The sequence below is a fragment of the Protomyctophum parallelum genome (assembly GCF_964188405.1).
Source record: "Protomyctophum parallelum genome assembly, chromosome: 11".
NCBI classification, from domain to species: domain Eukaryota; kingdom Metazoa; phylum Chordata; class Actinopteri; order Myctophiformes; family Myctophidae; genus Protomyctophum; species Protomyctophum parallelum.
Window position 1 is genome coordinate 27,940,494 of NC_139707.1, and position 21,493 is coordinate 27,961,986.

General features: G+C 43.1%; 1 protein-coding gene across 1 annotated transcript in view; it reads right to left on the reverse strand.

Moving 5' to 3' along the window:
- The window catches only part of kif5c (kinesin family member 5C), a gene marked incomplete at its 5' end in the record, with an annotated part of 39,222 nt that overhangs the window by 12,573 nt on the left and 5,156 nt on the right, over positions 1 to 21,493 (reverse strand). Inside the window, 12 exons of the mRNA XM_083775937.1 lie at positions 743 to 811; positions 2,581 to 2,756; positions 8,275 to 8,423; positions 10,114 to 10,262; positions 10,509 to 10,613; positions 11,723 to 11,847; positions 12,255 to 12,342; positions 12,792 to 12,847; positions 12,969 to 13,017; positions 14,154 to 14,258; positions 15,265 to 15,338; positions 15,980 to 16,067. Of these exons, the coding sequence (XP_083632063.1) occupies positions 743 to 811; positions 2,581 to 2,756; positions 8,275 to 8,423; positions 10,114 to 10,262; positions 10,509 to 10,613; positions 11,723 to 11,847; positions 12,255 to 12,342; positions 12,792 to 12,847; positions 12,969 to 13,017; positions 14,154 to 14,258; positions 15,265 to 15,338; positions 15,980 to 16,067 (1,233 nt within the window). The remainder of the gene's footprint in view (positions 1 to 742; positions 812 to 2,580; positions 2,757 to 8,274; positions 8,424 to 10,113; positions 10,263 to 10,508; positions 10,614 to 11,722; positions 11,848 to 12,254; positions 12,343 to 12,791; positions 12,848 to 12,968; positions 13,018 to 14,153; positions 14,259 to 15,264; positions 15,339 to 15,979; positions 16,068 to 21,493) is intronic.

A 21,493-nucleotide genomic window follows, 5' to 3' on the forward strand; every position in this document is an offset into this window, starting at 1 on the left:
CTTGCTCAAGGACACTTCGACAGTAACTCTGGGGGAGCCCGGGTTCGAACTGGCAACCTTACGGTTACCATCCAGGCACTCTACCCCTGAGCCACCACCGCCCTGGTGTGATCATATCAGACAGGTGTGATGACATCAGACAGGTGTGATCATATCAGACATGTGTGATGACATCAGACAGGTGTGATGACATCAGACAGGCGTGATGACATCAGACAGGCGTGATCATATTAGACAGGTGTGATGACATCAGACAGGTGTGATGACATCAGACAGGTGTGATGACATCAGACAGGCGTGATGACATCAGACAGGCGTGATCATATTAGACAGGTGTGATGACATCAGACAGGCGTGATGACATCAGACAGGCGTGATCATATTAGACAGGTGTGATGACATCAGACAGGTGTGATGACATCAGACAGGTGTGATGACATCAGACAGGCGTGATGACATCAGACAGGCGTGATCATATTAGACAGGTGTGATGACATCAGACAGGCGTGATGACATCAGACAGGCGTGATCATATTAGACAGGTGTGATGACATCAGACAGGTGTGATGACATCAGACAGGTGTGATGACATCAGACAGGTGTGATGACATCAGACAGGTGTGATGACATCAGACAGGTGTGATGACATCAGACAGGTGTGATGACATCAGACAGGTGTGATGACATCAGACAGGTGTGATCCTATCAGACAGGTGTGATGACATCAGACAGGTGAGCTCACCTCGTCCTGGTCAATGGTCTGCTCTCTGAACTTCTCCGCCATCTGGCTGTGTTGGTTGATCTCATCATCCTGGGAACACAAGGAGAGACACCATGACTCAGCAAGGTCTGCATGACTTACACGAAATAGATCCATGAGTCATGATGGGCCCAGGTGGCAAGGATCCGCTTTTGAACAAGCCAATGAGGAAGTAATTCAAACGCTGCAGTTCTCATTAATGGCCGGACTAGAGAGAGAGGGTGGCGCTATTTCCCCTCCTGCTGGTTGCAGAAGAATTTGTCTTGCGTACCCAGACGACTATTCCACAATCTCAGAATGCTATATGGAGTCTGGAACTATACCTACACAAAGCTGGCCATCTGTTCATCATTTCCGTTCATGACAAAATATATCTTTACATATTACCGGAAGCATTTGAAAATTGTGGGAGGCAACAGTCTGGCCATGGACTACGTACAGAAGAATTAACCACATTTGTTTACAGTCTATGGATTATACAGGGCACACTTTCAACCATAGCACCACGAACCCTGTGTCATTCCTCTATTTATGTAAACGGTACACCTACCTAATTGTGTTTTGAAGGAAGGCTTTGGGATGCAGGCCAATGTTTATGTTTACCACTAACTGAAGAGGGATTTTGGGGCCAATTAGTCTGCCTAATGAAAATGATATTACCACCAATTATACACTATGTCCCACATGTATAATATCCCATATGAATAGACAGATTCTTGGCCATCTCAGTATCATTTATTTGTTATTACAGCATTAACATAAAACTCATTATAGACCTATTATGAAATCATAATAGAGAAATAATATAGAAGACCCCTGCTTACACAAGAAGATTTGTACTCATCTGTATATTAATATAAAATATTACATAGGGTGCTTCAGGCTAATGACATCATTATGGCTGCACTTGGCAGCTCTCTTCTCTTTCTATATGCACTTGGCAGCTCCCAGCTATGTGGATGTGTGTGATTCGATACTTGTGCTATTGTTAGTGGTCGATAGTAAATGTATTCATGTATTGTACAGTTCAGGTATTTTTACTTTACTGGAGTATTTCAAATGTTCTATACTTTTACTTTTACTCCACTACATCTCAGAGACAAATATTGTGTGATTGCGTGACGCAACATGCTCCACAAGAAAGTGGAGCATATCACTGCAGTTCTTTAATCCTTACACTGGCTTTCAAAATATTACTCTTGGTCTCTAGACTATAAAGCTTTAAACGTATGACCAAAAATAAATGTGTGGAAGCAGCTTTTAGTTTGTATGCACCACATTGCAGGTCTGCTGCCCCCCCCCCCCCCCCAGAGAGGACGTATAGGGCCTTAGTCCTATTCCTCCTCCCAGCCAACACTCCCCACTGACAGGTAGTTACCCCCCCTTTTTGATTTACATCCCACAAACCCACAATTCAACATTTCGGTTTTAAGATGTTGATATTCATTTTGTATTCATCCTTAGGACCCCAAATCACACCTTGGAAAGCATGAGTGTCTATTTCAAACAAAGTGTTTTTTGACTGGGGGGTCATATTTTGACAGCAGGAATCGCCTGTCATAATTTGACCCCCCAGTATTAGGATGTATTAGGATGTTGAACCAGCCAACACTCCCCACTGACAGGTAGTCAGTGTTCTCCAATGAACCAATAGGGAGGCGGCGTCCGTTGCAAGCGCTAGTTTGATCCGCCCCTCTCTATGCCAAGAAAAGCACAAGGTTCTTTTAGGCTAGGGATAGGCATATGACCACGTTCCACCTAGGCAAGGCACCAAAGAAAGAGGTAGTCCTGTTGCTAGGCGACACACACATCAAACAAACCTTGTCGTCCAGCTGCTGGTAGAGGTCTGTGATAAGGGTCTCATACTGGCTTTTCTCCTCATTGGCCAGAGGCGCTGGGGGCGGGGCAAAGGCCTCGATGATGGGCGTGGCCTCGCTGCCACCAGCAGCCTTCTTCTCTTTGCTACTCAGCTGCTCCTCCACTGGAACAGCTTCCCCTGCAGGCCAGACATAGATATTACACAAAGCAGGGAGTTTATTGGTGGTCTATCACTGAATATGGCGGCTATATGCATAGCAACCATATAGAGGGCATGCGCATGCATAAAGTGAATGGCAAATCGAGTGGCAAAGTGAGTTTAACATTGCTTAATGTTGTTAATGCAATTATATTGGACTTTTCTGATTGGATGTATGGGCTGTCGATGCCATAAAGTTGTCTTTTGCCACTCAATAGGCGTTCCCGCATAACTTCCTGGTTTGATGATGATGTCATGCGCATACCCTCTATTAGAAAGAAATTGAGCTGCTTCCTTACTTTCTTCACAGGTTGTACCAATTACGGTATGCTAATTAAGGTTGTATTCTGTTCCGGCCAAACAGAGTCAGGGTGCTCATATTGTGCATGTTGGCTCACTGGAAACATGGGGTCCAGAGACCCTCATTGTTCCTTGAGGGGTTTCCGAGTGGCCCCCTCCGGGTTTGTAACTCTGAGAGTGTACAAATGGAACCAAATTGAGCTGTAAGAGTAAATTTTGTATTGTGTACAGTACACTCTGCTCTCAAGTCAAAATGGTGTGGGCACCCCTGGTGTACACTCTCAGTCGCCAGTCACACCTTTATGGTGGTCCTTGAAATGAAAATGTTTGAGGCCACTGTGCACTGTACACTAAATGGAACAGAGCCTTCATTATACTCATTGGTAACACCTGTGAAGGAAGCAAGGAAGGGGCCCAATTTCTTTCCAATATGGCTAATGTGCATAGAGCCCATTTATAGGTCTGTTATTTTTTAATACTGACTTCTGAACTCAATAACAGACCTCTTAATCAAAGACTCAGAGCATGTGGCTCATATCAATATGTGCAGCTTGATGTTTCCATATCCAATGAAAAAAGACAATAATATAATTTACAGATAAACAAGAATGTTTTTTTGCATTGCACTGGACGCCCTGGCAAAACTTAATGGACTACTATCATTACCGTAAGCTATTTTGTTGTTACTTTTGGGTCAATTCATACTGTCATGTCTTTATTAAGTAGCCATGTAATAAGCAGGAAAATATAAACTGGCACAGCTAAGATATTGTAAGATTTCATATCCACAGACAGACAGACAGACAGACAGACAGACAGACAGACAGACAGACAGACAGAGGGAGATAATAATGACAGACATAGAGAGAAGCAGGGAGGTAGAGAAATATGAGAGATGAGAGAGAAAAGCAAGACAGACAGACCTGCCAGGACCATTTGTGCAGGAGAAATATTGCACTGAGCTATGAATAATTTGACAGCTGAGGAGCCTGCCATCATGCCGGTGTCTGGGCCTCCCCTATAGAGCACAGCATCCCAGTACACGACTAGAGGTGTACACGTAATCCTTCAACACATGGAGCCAGGATGGGAACCATTTGGCCAGGAAAGATGGGTGGTTTTTCAAACTTAAAGGATAGCCAGATGGGCCACGATTTATTTGCGTGCCAATGCATTCCTTTTGACTGTTGGATGTATAAATCAGAAATCAGAAAATATAAATATAAATAATATGCAAGTAAGGTCACCAGTGATCAAAACTTCCTTCGGGCTGCACTGTTAGGCCTAGCTATTTGTGACAAGACTATTTAACCGTTTTACCCATTTTATACTTTGTTGTACGGCATGTTGTGAACACAGATTTAGGCATTAGAACAATGTGGAGAAAAGTCACAGCTGTCTGAGTGACCCTTTAGAGAGAACAATTAGAGGCTGAATGAGTGCGTGTGTGTATGTGCATGCGTGCGTGCCTTTACTGTATTAACACATGGGTGCACTTTCTTGCTTCTTGCATGTTGGTGGAAGTGTTGGGTTTAATCATGCAGAGTAATAAGAGGCATCGTGAGATGCCAGACGGCACGCTGGCATTTCTGAGCGTGAGGTGGCTCTTTATATCTGTCGCTAAGCTGCCGTGCATGTTTCTGAATGCGTTATCACACCTGAGAGAGCAGAGAGGAGGAGGAGGAAGGACTACACAGCAAACAACTGATCCGTCCATGAGACAGTATAATTGTCTCCACCAGGCCGAAGGCATGGGGGGAGAGTATGTTTTGCACTCCGTCCGTCCGTCCGTCCGTGTGTGTGTGTGTGTGTGTGTGTCCGTCCGTGTGTGTGTGTGTGTGTGTGTGTGTGTGTGTGTGTGTGTGTGTGTCCGTGAGCAGCTAATCTCGGCCACCGTTAACCCGGTCGATGCCAAATTTTGCACACACACTCCCTGGATGCCAACGATGAACCTCTGCCCCAAACTTTCCAGAACGGCCTGTTATAGCGCCACCAGGAGGCCGCTTTGTGCAAAACAAGTTTTTGCACAGTACACCTACAGATTTTGTCCAAACATCACGCAAATTGGTACACAGTCTCTCTAGAGCCATTCAACGAAACCGGTCTTTCAGATTTCTCAGACTCCATCCTGATTGGTTAAGATTGGCTTCCAAAGTTCACAGGAGTGCTCAGTTTCAAACAAAATGCTGCAAATCATGAACACATCGCGTGATTTCCGTGAAATTGTGCACCCACATTCCCACTAGGCCGAGGACGAAATGCCACATGAACAATTTCAACTCAGCCTCAAGGTGGCACTATAACTGGGCGAAAAGTGTTTTTACCTCTAACTGCACGGATCTGTAAATAACTTTGTATGCCAACTCCCTAGTTTACTTTTGTTGCCCTTTTATCCAACCACCAGATGAAGGCAAGCTGCAATGTCCTACATTCCTATCCTGGTGGAGACCTGTGCCCAGAAGGGCACTTTTTCTAGTTTCTAATATAATGGATTGCATTTTTATAGCGCTTTTCCAAGTGCTCAAAGCGCAGTACAATGGTCCATTCATTCATACATTGGGAGGTGAAGTGGCAAACAGTCAATCCCAGCGTCCTCACTAGGGTTCAGTGTCTTGCCAAAGGACACTTCGACATGTGGACAGGAGGAGCCGGGATTCGAACCGCCGACCCACGGATCATTGGACGACCTGCTCTACTACATCCTGAGCCACAGCCTCCCCAAATATGTATCAGTATCCATAGTAATAGTGGCGAGTGTGACGACACACGCTTCCATCTCTCTCAACATTTACTACAACACACTGCAGTGACAACCCGCTAATATGAAGTACATTTATCACAGATAAATACATTGTCTCATATATGCCCAATTCTCATTGCCATGCAATGAGAATTGATAGAGCAGTGAAATTGACAGGAAATGGGGAAAGAGACACACAGCAAAGGTCCGCCAGGCTCGGGATTATTACTATTATTATGAAAACATGGTTTCATCCAGAGGTTCAGGCATCGTGGCTTGCACTAATATTGCACTGTAGCATTCAATTTCAGCACACATCCTTATAAGTGGGCTCAGGATCAGTGGAATGTTGCAGCGCAGTCCAACAGACATTCTGCTCCAGTTGAAGTCTAAGTGAACCACATGACATGAAGTCAGAGCAAATAATAAGATTATTAGTTTGAAAAGAAATCATTCCGGTCAGCCTGGGATATTATTACATTGAGATGGCAATTTGCCTGTTGCTCAGAATGCTGTCATCAATGGAACCAGGGTTATTATGGTAAGGTAAAACTAGAATAGGGGAAAAACATAGGGCACACTGCCTATGTGTGTTAATTGTTTCCCTTCTTGACTTTCATTTGAACAATCATGTCAGAGAGAGACAGAGAACATGAGTGACTGTAATGGTAACAGAATATTGTACCCATACGGTTAATGAGCTTGTTAAATGAGACTTGGATAAACAACGTTCCACATTCCTCCTGCAAAGTCTTCTGTCCCTGACAAAGTAGGGGTCTAACATACTGTAGAGCAAACTTTTTCATTTCAAGGACCCCCATGGTCGCTGTTGGGGCAGAAAGCTCTCATCTCCATTAAAACGTTTTTTTGTGTTTTTTGATAAATCCATGACCTACTTGATCATACTACAGTGTCACACATAAGCATATACTTTTACCTCTTTCTTAGGTAATATTTCACAATTTGGCTAATGTTTGAATTCTCTTTTATAGTTGGTTACATTTGACGTAGTAATCATCTTTACATCTTTATTATCCTATTTCTTTCCATTTCATTTTAAAGGTATTAAAAAGGTCTTAAAAGTCCTTAACTTGTCGCTTTGGAAATGTGCAGTGTATTTTCACTTTTTATTCATGGAATTTCTTAGATTTGTTTGTTTGTTTTAAAATGTATAAAATTATTTTACATTATTAAATAATGTATATACCGGTATATATTTTTTAATGTAGGAAAAGAGTCATGACCCATAGAAATTGGTCTGTGACCCACAAATATGGTATGGTATGGGAACCCTGTAGATGACAGGAGGGTTTTGCCTCTAATGTATACTCATCAACATGCTGATCAGACTCACAATCACTGGGCATTCAAGTCACGTCTCACCACAATTGCTGCCGTTCACTCTCTCTGCCTGTCGGAGCTCTATTATCGTTCGCATATTACTTTGCATCTGTCTCTCTGCCACTTCTCTCTCCATCATCACACTGGTCCAATTCCTTGTTGTACCATTGTGTTTTTCTCTCCATAAAACATCTCATGAGATATTTGAGACAATGTAAAAAAAAAAAAAACGCTTCAAATGGGAGGTGTTCACTTCAGAAACGTTGCTAAATATATATACAGTAAATAGACAATATATCGCTCACACATGTTTGTCAAGTTAAAAACCCTATATACTGTACATCATTGACCATGGTCTCCCAACGGAGAGAACACTATAATGTTCCTCAACGGGGTAGAGGATTAATTGCCATTGCCGTAGATGTAGGTCAATTGAAGCCTATTTCTTTATACTACGCTTACCGCCATTGCCGTTGATTAATGGCAATTGCACTTTTATAGTGCATTCGATCGATCGAGCCATAATGCTACTTACGTTAGCCGGTTAGCTAGCTATGTTGTTGTCACAGCACTGGATCGTCCATCTTAATCTTAATAATCCATTCTATCTGTTTCTTTCAATCGCCTGTATCTCCTATTCCTTGTCCCAGATGGCATTTTTGGTCAAAACAACGTTTCTTTGATGGCACAAAGCCGACGATGTGGAGCCCTCCAGTGCCCTGGTTTGGATTCCTATTGTAAACAAGGCCTGTCCAGGCTTCGTTGAGCTTACTAGGATAATACTACTTCCTGTAGACTGGAAATGTGGCTTTTCAAAATAAGAGCTCAAATGGGAAAAATGCTGGAGTGAATTAGATCCTAATTTTTCAATAAATGCTAGCGCTGTAAGTGTTAAGTCACACAAGAATGAAAAATCTTGTAGTGTAGCTTCGCCAGGTGCGTTTATTATGACTGCTGAAGTGGAGTATTAAAAGTCTCTAAATTACAAGTGAGTCTTTTGTTGAGTACATCGTCAAGAATCTTCACTGGATTTAACCTCAAGACTGGCCTAGGGTTGAGCACGCCAGCACCCCTCCGCTCTTTCTCTCTCTCTCTCTCTCTCTCTGGTCCTCTCACCTTTCCTCCAGCGCTTCAGCTCGTTCTCCAGTTTCTGGATCATGATCTTCAGAGTTCTCGTCTTGTCTTTCTCCTTCTCGTATTTCTTCTTCCACTCCTCCGCCGTCAGCTCCAGGTTCACGGACACCGTGTTCTTGATGGTCTTGGCCCTGCGGAGCCCAGTGAGGAGAGTTATACACCAGTACATGGCAGGTGGATGGAGGAGGACATTAATACACCAGGTCACCAGTACATGACAGGTGGATGGAGGAGGACATTAATACACCAGGTCACCAGTACATGACAGGTGGATGGAGGAGGACATTAATACACCAGGTCACCAGTACATGATAGGTGGATGGAGGAGGACATTAACCCTTAGACTACCAGTCCCAATTTTTTTGTTTGGGTAACAAATTGGCATATTTTTAATTCATCGTTTTAACATACAAGAAAGATCTGGTGGATTGAAGAGATGTTTTTCTTTTTTCATTCATTGCAAATGTATTCTCTCGATTCGCCACCAGATGGCGGGAAAGCATCATTATGCTGATTTTGGCTAAAATAGACAGATCTTCCTAAGTCACTTCCGGTTCAACGATCAACAACAACCTGTAGTATTTTGACCCTAGTCAATAGCTTGGCTGGTCCGGATTGCTAAGCTAATGCTATATTTTTCATAACTAAGTTCAATTTACCTCAAATCAACCCCAAAAGATCGCAAAATATCACATTTTTTACAGCGACGCACATAGAGACGGCGCGCGTGCACGATAGCGCACGATCACGCGGATTTCGGCCGTTTTTTGGTAAATTACATCCAACATTAGTGATATTAGCGAAAAAATATTAATTTTTGCTCTTTTGACCCCGCGATAACTGATATTGATTGTCATTCAGTTTTTTCCGTTAACGGGAGGTTTAGATTTTTCAATTAATTCCGTTTTTTCCGTGAATTGTAGGCCAAGGGTTAATACACCAGGTCACCAGTACATGACAGGTGGATGGAGGAGGACATTAATACACCAGGTCACCAGTACATGACAGGTGGATGGAGGAGGACATTAATACACCAGGTCACCAGTACATGACAGGTGGATGGAGGAGGACATTAATACACCAGTACATGACAGGTGAATGGTCCAGTCATCATCTTTGTTGATCACAGGCTGTTTGGATGATGGATGGAAGGATGGATGGATGGATGGATGATCATACTACAGCATCACACAAAAGCATAAAAAGTAGCAGATCTACAAGCTCACAAGCTTAATCAGCTACTTTTGAATTTACAGTTTTGGACATAATGAGGTTTCCGCCCGACAGAGACGATATGTACAGTACATAGTTGCTTTCCACGGGTAGAAACTATGGATGGATAGGTCAGGAGGTCACAGCTGGGTCAGGTGATTGATTAGCTCTTTGCTTTGCGCACCACCAGAGGATGACTGACGTGCCGTAATGTAGCACCCAGAACTAAATCACACACTAGCATTCACCTGCTGACACACAGCTCCTCCACCACGCTAACCATGCATGACCCTGTCACTCTGGCATGATGCTCACACTACACCCCCTATGAGAAACCCTGCACTACAGTACCACTCAATGCTAGTGGCTCCCAAGTCAATCATCTTGATTCTTGACCTCTGAAACAGAATGGGTCTGTAAAACCCAAGCCTACACAAATCAATAAGAAGTAAGTTATTTTTAGGGGGACCACCTCGCTCGCTGTTAGGGTAACAGTGGCTCTGGAGCGGTCTCCAACTGTAGTCAAAATAAGGACAACTATTTCGAGACGCATCAAGGGCAGTTTTATATTAATGTTGAAGTGCAGTGTAGCACTGTTAGCAGACCCACCTCTGTCCAAACATGAGAGTGGACTTGATCTCTGCCTCGTTGTAGACGGACGGGGAGCAGCAGATGACGATGGTGGTGCGACAGTTCCCCCCCAGAGAGTCCTGGAGGATGCGGGTCATCTTGCTGTCCCTGTAGGGGACATGTGTTTTCTATAGGACAGGACAAGACAGAGAGAGACAAACCAATGAGCTGTCCCTGTATGGGACGTGTGTTTTCTAACCAATAGGACAGGACAGGACAAGACAGAGAGAGACAAACCAATGAGCTGTCCCTGTATGGGACGTGTGTTTTCTACAGGACAGGACAGTCCTTACAATCTCTGTAAAGCGCCTTGGAGAAAGGCGCTATATAAATACACCATTTACCATTTACAGACAGACAGACAGACAACTCACGGTTCCCTCTGCCAGAGCAGAGATGACATTCCCCAGGGCAGACAGAGACTTATTGATGTTCTTGGCTTCATCCAGCACGGCTCCCTCTGCCCCAGTTTTACTGACCTGTAAAACGTGGAAGACAAACACACACACAAGGCTTTACATGTATCTATACCTGCAACATTAGGGCTATGAAAAACAGGGACATTTTATGGGGTATTGGCAAATGGACTACCTTCAATGCAGCCTACACACATTATTAATGGAATATTACAAAGATGTGAAAGTAAAAAACCTTTCATTACTCAGGTTAAAAATGAATACAATTTTGAAAATCTACCAAAAAAGTGATCAAATGTCAACTTTGGATGAAGCAGTGGATAAAATGATTCCGTGTTTCACTGTTCTAATGGTCAATAAGCAGTAATGCAGTATTTTGTCTTGGTGATCTTCACACTACTCAGTCATGCCCTACATAAAAATATGTATAAAAATATACAAAAAGGAGTAGGAATGAAGAATATGCTTTCATTCCAATCCCTATTTTTTACTATTTAAAAATGAACTTAAATCAGGTTTGTGCATACATTGCACAATTAGGAACACATCGGGAGAATGGGTCCAAAATAGGGAGACTCCTGTGAGAATGTGTGTAGTATTGCCAGGTATACAGATGTGAGGGATAATAATAATAACTTGAGAAATCATGAAGCATAACGGGGGTAAAGGTTCACTCCTAAGGGGAATGTTCTAAAATGGGGATGACTCCATGTCTCTTATTTTATGAATCTTTAGAGCAAATATACTTTGCCTGTGGGTGTGAGACCGGAAACACACTGCTGTTCTTGTGAGACATTCTGTCTCTATCATTTCAAGGAGCCCCACTTTATGCATTATTAGGCCATAGCCCCCATTTATCTCTGGGACCAATTTGTTCAAAACACAAATGACAGATTTGTTTTTTACTTTGTTTTAATCCATGTATTTCTTTTGGCAATGTTTTATTTATTTATATATATAATATTTACTATAAAAACAAAAGTTAGGAAACAAAAAATAAAGTGACCCATAAAAATGTGTCCGTGACCCACAAATGGGTAACCAGTGCCAGTACCAGTGCTCAGAGCACTGGGGAACCAGTGCTCTAGAAACCCCCCCATGAACCATCTTGTGTCCTGCCCCCACACACACACACACCGTGTGGAACCAAAGTAGAGAGAGGAGCCACCTACCTTCTCGCTTCCAGCCAGGTCCACCAGATAGAGCTTCCCTGACAGCTTCATCTCCGTCTCCGTGTTCTCCTGCTTGATGTTGATGAGGAAGATGCTGTGACTGCGGGAGCTGTGCTCGTTCATGTCTACAGGAGAACACAGAGGCACATGATTTAGTACTGATGATGCATTGTCGGACAGAAACCTCTTATCTCCAATGCACATTCCATGCCATTTTGGAAATAACTCTTCCTACTTTCGGGCCTCTTCTGACTTCTGACGTGTTACAGATGATACTAATTAAGGCTTTGTTCCATTTAGTGTACAGTGGTTCTCAAACTTTTACATTTCAAGGACCCCCAATAACTCTGAGAGTGTACAAATGGAACCAAATGGACCCGTACAGTACACTTAATATTGATATGGCACACTGACTAACAAGACAATTAAAGTATGGCACTTCATGCGTCAAAGAGAGCCCTGATATAGGGTTTTACAGGCTCATGTAAAGCAGACCTGTGTAACAGTGGAAGTTTAAAAGAAATGTACTGACTGGTGACGGCCACGTGACGGTTGGCTTTGCCATCATCGATGACGTCCATCACTTCCTCTGGACTGGAGACAAAGCGCTCTGTACAACCCTGAGAACACAGCACAGCAACACAGCACACTTTGGACAACATACCTAGTATAATTATGAGTGAAAATGCCTAATTCTACGTAATAATCAGAGGGGGAATGAAGAGTCGTGCCAAATTTGTACATATAAAGTATGCATATAAAGTATATAGGCTACTGTATATCGTCACTGTCAGACTTGTCCTACTTGTTCATATTACATCATCCCACAAAAGCATCAAAAGTAAGCAGATAAGCAAGCTCGAAACGTGGTCCGAATCGATGCGTTTTGAGCTTGTAGATCTGCTACTTTTGCTTTTTTTATTTTATTTGAATCCTGAACCGTTTTGGACCGACCAAAATGATAAACAATATGTTATCATACAGTATATGTCTGTCCACCTCTGCTAACAGTATAGTGTAATATAATAAAGTGTATATAATAAGTGGTGATGATAGCACCAACACCAACCTTAACAAACGGGACTCTGTTCTTATCCTCGTGCACGGCCAGGTTGGTCTTTGACACTAAAATAAAGAAACAAACACCTCTTAAGTCCCGATTCTGTGCTGAAGCAGATTCTACTCAACTAACTCTAAAACAAAAATATTAATTGGGGGGACGACGACGTTGAAAAAATTCACCTACCATCCAACAGGTCTCTGATCTTATCCAAGTAGATTTCAAAATAGGAGACCTACAGAAAAAGGGAAGACTGAATCATCATCTCTAATAGAGGGTATGCGCATGCTTAAAGTGAATCCACATCAAGTGGCAAATCGAGTTGCAAAGCAACATGCAAAGTGAGTTTAACATTGTTTAACGTTGTTTAATGCAATCAGATAGGACTTTTCTGTGTGGATGTCTGGGCTGTCAAGGCCAGAAAGTAGTTTTTTGCCACTCAGTAGGCGTTCCTGCATAACTTCCTGGTTTGATGATGATGTCACGTGCATACCCTGATAATGCTATAGAGGGTATTACCCTCTATAGCGTTATCAGTGATTGATCAGTTGATTAATCCATGATTTGACAATGTTGACTCAAATATATTGAGTAATTTGTTTTCAATTGAATGCACATGCGCGGCAGCACACACAAACACACATGAGTGCGCACGCACGCGCGCACGCACGCACACACGCACGCACGCACGCACGCACGCACGCACGCACGCACGCACGCACGCACGCACGCACACACACACACACACACACACACACACACACACACACACACACACACACACCAGCTGGATGCTAGTGGACATATGGCGCACAGAGGTACAGTATCAGTGGGATGTGTCATCATTACAGGACTGATTCTATGTACACACTTCCTGTGTGTTACACTCATCTGTGTCCAGTTGACTGTAAAGTGACCTCACTTTAATGAGGCACAACACAATGAGGGAAGTTACATCATGCTGACTATGACTGTGTGTGAATAGACTCCAGTACATTCAGGTCAGGACATATAGACTGATCTGCATCGCACCGCATTGTAGACTGGCTATTTTTGCTGTTTTTGTGCTACAACTGTGCAACACGATTATAATGCGTTTAATTGAAAAATGTATTGATATAATGTATGCATCGTTGAAAATAATGCATAGTTGCATCCTTACAGAGGGCAGTAGTTATCATGACCTTTTTTTAACCCATTAAGGATGGATCTACAAGCTCAAGCTTGTAGTTCTGCTATTTTTCAACAGCTAAAGTAATGGCTATAAAAGTGGTTAAAAGGTATAAAGCGACACAGACGTGGCCTCAGGTCTAAATAGGTTTAAAAAAGGTTTATCTTCAGTTTCTTGCACATACAGAGGCCCGTTGTTACCTTGATGTGAAACTCCAGGTTCTCGTCCATGGAGTAGATGTGGTCAAAGATGTCCCTGGCGATACGAGGAATGATGCCCATCTGCTGCTCGTCATGCAGCTTCCCCTGCGTGGAGTAAATCATTATGGTCACACTTCATGTTCAACACGCAAAGCTATGTTGTGTATAATGGTCTGTTGTGTTTAGAGACAATTTTAAATACAATTAATTTCAATTAACCACTTGAACCCCAGCATACGTATTCTGGCCAAAAATAGCCAAAATTAATTAAAGATTAATTAATTAATAAAAAATGAGCCAAAAATAGCTCACAATGCGTAGTTGTGACGCAATGTGAGGCTTGTACTGTAGATCGCCTATTTCTTGCCGAAAAGATTTGGTGTAGAGAGAAAGAAAACAGTCCCAGTACAGAGCCACAAATATAAAACGGCCCCTCAAGGGTATTTCATTTTCAACTCATATGTATTATTAATTCAGTCCCCCAGACCCATTTCTTTCAGCGGAGTCCCCAAAGCTACAAAAATGCAATAAAACATTATTGACTGGCCAATAAAAGTGTTATAGACTATCACAGCCTGTGGGCTGAGGTGTCACTTCCCCCAGCTATTAGCGAGAAGGCAGAGTAACGTTCAGTCTGGGGAAGCATGGAAAATCAAGCTTATAGGCTGGGGTTGCCACCATGCCATGGCAATCAATTGGCTCATATTGAGCCACGGTCTTTTCTGGCGGTTCTGGACAACCACCTATGCAAACGACTCGGCGCCGGGCACTGCACTGCCTTGGGGCGTCTGTGATGTGGGCGGTAGAACGGTTCTTGAGATATGTGGAATGCAGACGATTCTTTGCATTTATTGTAAGATCAATTGTCAAGAAAGCTGCATTCTCAGTGGAAATGCATTCCTATTTCCTGTTTCACACTCAAACCCTCTATATTTCTACTCTGTACTTGGTCCTCTTTTTCCCCCTCAACTCTTCACTGAAATTAATCGCAAAGTGTCATGTTGCATCCTGTTGTGAGCTTGTAGATCAGCTATATCTGGCATTGTTTTAGCCCCAGAATAGGGATGCTAGGGTTCATGTGTTTAAAAAGAGGGAGGGTCTCCATACTGACCTCCATGGTGTGGGTCTTTCCTGACGCGGTCTGACCGTAGGCAAAGATGGTCCCGTTGTATCCTCCCAGAACATCTAGGAACAACACGCGCACGCACGCACGCACACACGCACACACACAGACACACACGCACGCACACACACACACACACACACACACACACACACACACACACGCACACACACACACACACACACACACACACACACACACACACACACACACACACACACACACATGACTTTACTATCTAATTAGCCTGGCAATCAGACACATCTGCGACTGAAAAATAAATCCCTGGGGAGATTGGTCTGGCACTCATCAGTTTGAATTACATTGTAATACCCCAGAGTTGTGAGTGACCAATCAGAGCCCACTATTCAAAGTGAGACTTTTTTGATTAATCTGTTTATAACCACCCCTTGGAAATAAATCTTCCACACGAAGTTCCAGACTAATATCTACGCAGTGATATTAGTCTGGTCATGACAATCTACTACCTAATTGTTCATTTTGTTTAATCCATCAAGTTGATCGAATCATTAGAGTTAAAAACTTGACAATGACCTTATTGTTCTTGTGTATTATTAACCCAGTGGTTCTTGTCAAGTACTGTAACCCTGAGAGTGTACAAGTGGAACCAAATGGACCCTTGAGAACCCCTCAGATGCTTTTGTTACAGGCAGAGGCAGTATATACAGTTAGTTGTTCTTACCTTTGACGATGGGCTTAGCACAGGCATCGTAGACCTGCTCCTGTTCCGTGTTGGGAGGCAGGACCCGGTCGAACACATAGGGCTTTCCCTGCACACAACAAAAACACCTGGTCACACATCAAAGCGGTCCTCAGGCTCTGGAACACACTCCCAACCTAACTAACAGCTCAAATGGCAGACAACGTTACAGACAAGGTCTGCAGGAAAGGCTGACATTATAACAATTCAACCCAAGATTAATTTATGTGCCGTTGCGCGATGGTGTAAAACAGTCGAGAATAGCAGACCTACAATCTCATAATGCGTCACAAATGCTAAATGTTATATTATCATTAAAATCTTAGTGTTTGGGCACTTATGTGGGGGCTCATTGTAATATCCTTGAGGCCCACCAGTGGACCCACGGGACCACTAGGTTGAGAACCTGCTGTTGACTGCTGACTGCATGCATTTTCCCCAAGAAACTGTCTCTTATTGTATTGTGGGTGAATGAGCCTTCGTGTGCAGACAGAGTGCATGCTATTTCATTTCAGTCTCAGGAATAATTGTGACACAAACACACCCTGTAGCCACATTACCATAAGTGGAACAAATACATGATGAAAAAAATAAATGAAATTCCCTGTTCAAATGCACCACCCCTCAATTTGATTCACACCACCACATCCAGCAGCATGAAGCAGAGGACACTCCGGACAGAATGCACAGTGATTCTCAGCTAAACCATGTTAAAAGAGGTATGCTGTGCACATGCACTGGTCGCTGCATGGTGCAAGAAAAATAAACAAAAACGTCTGCCTTCCCCTGGGTGTTAGTGGGGGGGGGGATTTCAGAATGTTTAAACAGATGAAAGGTGTCAAAGCATGACACATAAGCTAACAGCCCAAAGGAACCACGCACCGCACACACCGCTGCCCGTCATGGGACTCTGCTGTGGCATGTGTTTCCCTCACCACAGTCCACCATGGACCAACCGCTGTGTGAGGGACACAATGCAACACAACAGCTGTGACAACAGCTGTGATCTAATGATAATCATCATCATCATAGTCCATTTTATTTTGCCGCTGTCGGGTGGAAATCTCGTGAGCTTATTTATCTGACATTTTCAATACTTTTTAGTTTTTATGCGACACTCTGACATGACGAAGTAGGGGCATTCATTTATATATATTTTAAAAAAGTTTAATTATGGAGTTTAATTATGGAGAAACTAGGATTCTGCCGGACAGCAACACACACACACACACACACACACACACACACACACACACACACACACACAATATCATGTGTCAGTACATAATACATACTGTAGAAGTGGCTGAATATATTAAGGGAGACACAGTTCATTGAATGAACTGTGTCATTTGTTTTCACTCATCTTTCATACATTACTGCTTTGGAATTGTCTTATGAGGCTGAATTCCCCTTAATCAGACAGACAGACAAACAAGACGCTCTTGAACTTCAATAATCATCAAATTTTCTCCAATATTCAAAACCTAGTGATAGAGGTTCTGTATTCTATTAATCTCATTACAATCTAAGTGTATACACAACGTGCACACACAAACACACGTGCATAGATCGAGGCAGCAGTGCGTGGTTGTGGTGGTATATGCTTACTGCAGCACTTCTACACTACTGTATAGCTTCCATGTGCATGTGCATGTGCATGTGCATGTGCATGTGCATGTGCATGTGCATGTGCATGTGCATGTGCATGTGCATGTGCATGTGCATGTGCATGTGCATGTGCATGTGCATGTGCACACTGAGGCATTGAATGACATTCCCAGATCCGGAAATAGTCCATTACTTACATGGTACCCATCCCTTCTGCATGTATACAAACTTAACACAGCACACCACCATAAAACATGTATGATACAAATCTCTCGCTTCCCAAACAATTCTCCACAAGCCTTTGTTCTCCTACTGTGATGTTGGTTTCATATTAAAAAAAAGATAATTTGTAGACATGTCACAGTTATTACATAATAGCCAATAATCACAGTCATTTGATATAATCATTACCATTTTGAAAAATGTTCATACTGTACATTTTCAAACACTGTGAGCTTGTAGATCGGCTATTTCCACATTAAAAAGAAAAAGAAAAACATTATGTACAAAACTGCCTATTTTGTAATCATTATTTTTGAATCATTTATTTGTACATTTCCGTTATTTGTCATACCTGCTCTATGCACATTTATTTTCTTATTTATGTGTTCCAATGTCCAATGGCAAAGATGCCATTAAATCATTTGTGTGACAATTAATTGTCAAGTGAAACGGCATAATTAGTGACAGCCCCTTATAGTGATTAGCAATCAATAACAAATTGATTGCAGACAAAGGCCTTGCATCCAGTCTGCTTTATAGTATTAGTGTAAACGGAAAGGGGAGATGGAGGGCTTCCTCCTGCAGCCCTGCATGTCTTTGTTCTGTTGTGGACAGCTCTCTGACTGACTGAAAGGGACGTCTCTGCCAGAAGCTTTTATAGAGGAGAGAGGGGGTCAAGGATTCCAAACGGGGACATATGCAGGTGAGAGATTAGCGGGCAGAGCAGGGACGTGCAGAGAATGGCATTTATAAAAAGGGCACTTTCGGCAGAAATTGCTACTGTAGCTTGTAGATCGGTTATTTTTTTCAGTGTGTGATGCGGCGCTTGACGAAGGATAATCAAGCTTTTACTGGAGAGGCGGTGTACGGCATGGATTACTACACAAAGCGGGGCAATTGTTTCAACATAAAATGTTGATGACAGACAGACAGACAGACAGACAGACAGAGTGTCAGCAGAGAGAGACATGTTTTTTTTTTTTATTATAGACTAGTCACCACGGAAACAGCATCCTGCTGGGTGAGGCCTGCACTGATTGGCTGTCGGTAGCCTTCAGGTGTCCGTTGGCAAATCAAAAGGCGATAGAAAAATGATTGCTGTTCATTTAAGCCCCTTTATCTTTCTCTCTCTCACACGTTCTACCAGTGGGTCTCAAAGTGGGGTCCCCCAGGGGTCCTTGAAGGGGTTCCTCAGCAAAATGAGTTACCACTTTAACCCCTATCTACACTGGCCATTTGAAAATAGCAGATGATGCGTTGTGAGCTTGTATAGCAACTATTTTTGGGAACAATTTAAAAACACAAAACTTGTATGGGGGTCCGTGTCCAAATCATGCTAATGAGAGGTCCACAGTTATATGGACATGACCTCAGCTGTACTGTGTGTGTAACTTCACAATGCAACATCTAACCAATCCAATACATAACACACGCACGCACACACACACAGTCTACAGTAAATGCCATGTTGGTCCTCTCAATAATTGATGCCGTGTCCCTTGGGACAGCCATGGCCTGTGGTAGAGTGCCTGATGTTCCCCAACCCTGTGGAAAGATGCAGGCATGATTACATCAACACGTCCTCACCACGCTCGCACACACACACACACACACACACACACACACACACACACACACACACACACACACACACACACACACACACACACACGCAAGCACACACACACACACACACACACACACACACACACACACACACACACACACACACACACACACCAGCCTGGTGGAGGGAAACATCTACAGTACACCACCGTAGGCCTGTCTTCTGCACATCCGCTGTTCCAATACCACAAGGGTTTGATTTGAAAAAGGGGGGGCATAAATGATAGGCCATTCCAATGGCTTATAATAGCCAGAGAGGGATATCAAAAGCAGTGGCATGGACCGCGAAGCGTTTCAAGCTTGTAGATCTGCTATTTTTTGCAGTTTTGGAATTTGAATCCTGAAAACAGTATATGTACAGTACGAGGACATATGAGATATCCACTCGACAGAGACAATTATGTTTACCCACATATCTATGTGCAACATCTGCATTTTTCCCCTCTCTTCTGTGTGCATGCATGCGTGCATGTGTCTGTGGTATTTCGAATAGCTGCCTCTGTCTGTCTGTCTGTCTGTCTGTCTCCCCGCAGGCACACTGTCGCGCGCAGACGCGTCAGAAGAACCTGACGCCCTTCTTCTTCGCGGGGTTTTTAGACAGCTGGTGGATGGAAAAGAAGCTGACTGACGCGACGGACAGATTCCCGGAAACGCTCTCCTCCGCGTCAATCAGCCGCGGAGGTGGAGCTTCTTTTCCATCCACCAGCTGTCTAAAAACCCCACGAAGAAGAAGGGCGTCAGGTTATTCTGACGCGTCTGTGCGTGACAGTGTGCCAGTCTGTCTGTCTGTCTGCCTGCTGCTCCCCACCAATCATGTGTCTGTCTGATGCTCCCACCAATCATGTGTCAACAGCCTTCAGCTTGCATCGTCATGGAGACTGAATTACCCAGGAGACCCTGTAGCTCGGCTCCATTCTGCCCCCTCGAAGCAAGTGAACGTTCAAATAAATCACACACGCACGCACGCATGCACGCACACACACACCTAACAAAATACTCTCACAGTGCAACACAAATAGCCATGAAACTGCACTTGTTGAATGTAAAACAAACTAAAATTATCTTCTCCCTAAGAACAACAACACTGTGTCTATATTTAATGATCTGCTATTCATGCATGCCTCATTACATTCGTACTACTCTCCAAATAACTCATATTGCTGTCAGCTGACATTGCTGTCAGGCAGAAACCTAACTCCATTCTCCATATTTTGTTAGTGTTGTTGTTTTTTCCTCCGTAAATTAACGCCCTACTTGATCATACTACGTTGTTGTGTCACACAAACAGTTCTGGACATACAAGGTTTCCGGTCGACAGTGACGATAAAGCTTTTGCAAAATGATCCCAAAGACAATTGTGGAGAAATCACCTGCCAGTTTCTGACCGCTGTAGAGTCGACAATTAGAATCAATTAGTTCTGGAGACAATTTAAAGGCAATTTAGAGGACGTGTCTGGTTTTCTGGATTGGGAGGGGGTTCTAAAACCTACCCACCCCCCACCCATATGTCATCCCTCTCTTCATGGTGACAAAACCTAATCACATCCCATCTGTGGTGTTGGTGTGGAATAAGGTCTACGTGTTGACATAAAGCAGGGGCGACAGCTACACAGCACAGCTACACAGAACAGCTACACAGCACAGTGATGTGATAGAGATCGGACAACACCGTAATGGCTCAGGCTTTGATATGGAATGTCAGCTGTCAAATATTTCACAGATAATGTATTTATTTAATCCCCCCTTCTTCTATTTTTTTCCTGAATGCTGAAAATCAATTTTGCACTACAGCTGAACCCCCAGTAACCTGTGGAATTGTTTACATTCACATTCATTAATTTAGTTTTTATATGCACCACAAATCTGACTGGAACAAACTCCCAGAAAGACGCTGCCTTTGATTGAGTTAAGTTTTCTTTTCTTTTTTCTTTTTCTTTCTCTTCTGCACTGTAATTGTTGTATCTGTTTATTTTTCACTGCTTTTGTTTTATGCTGTAGGAATGTGTAAAAGTGACCACCCTATTATTACAATTGATT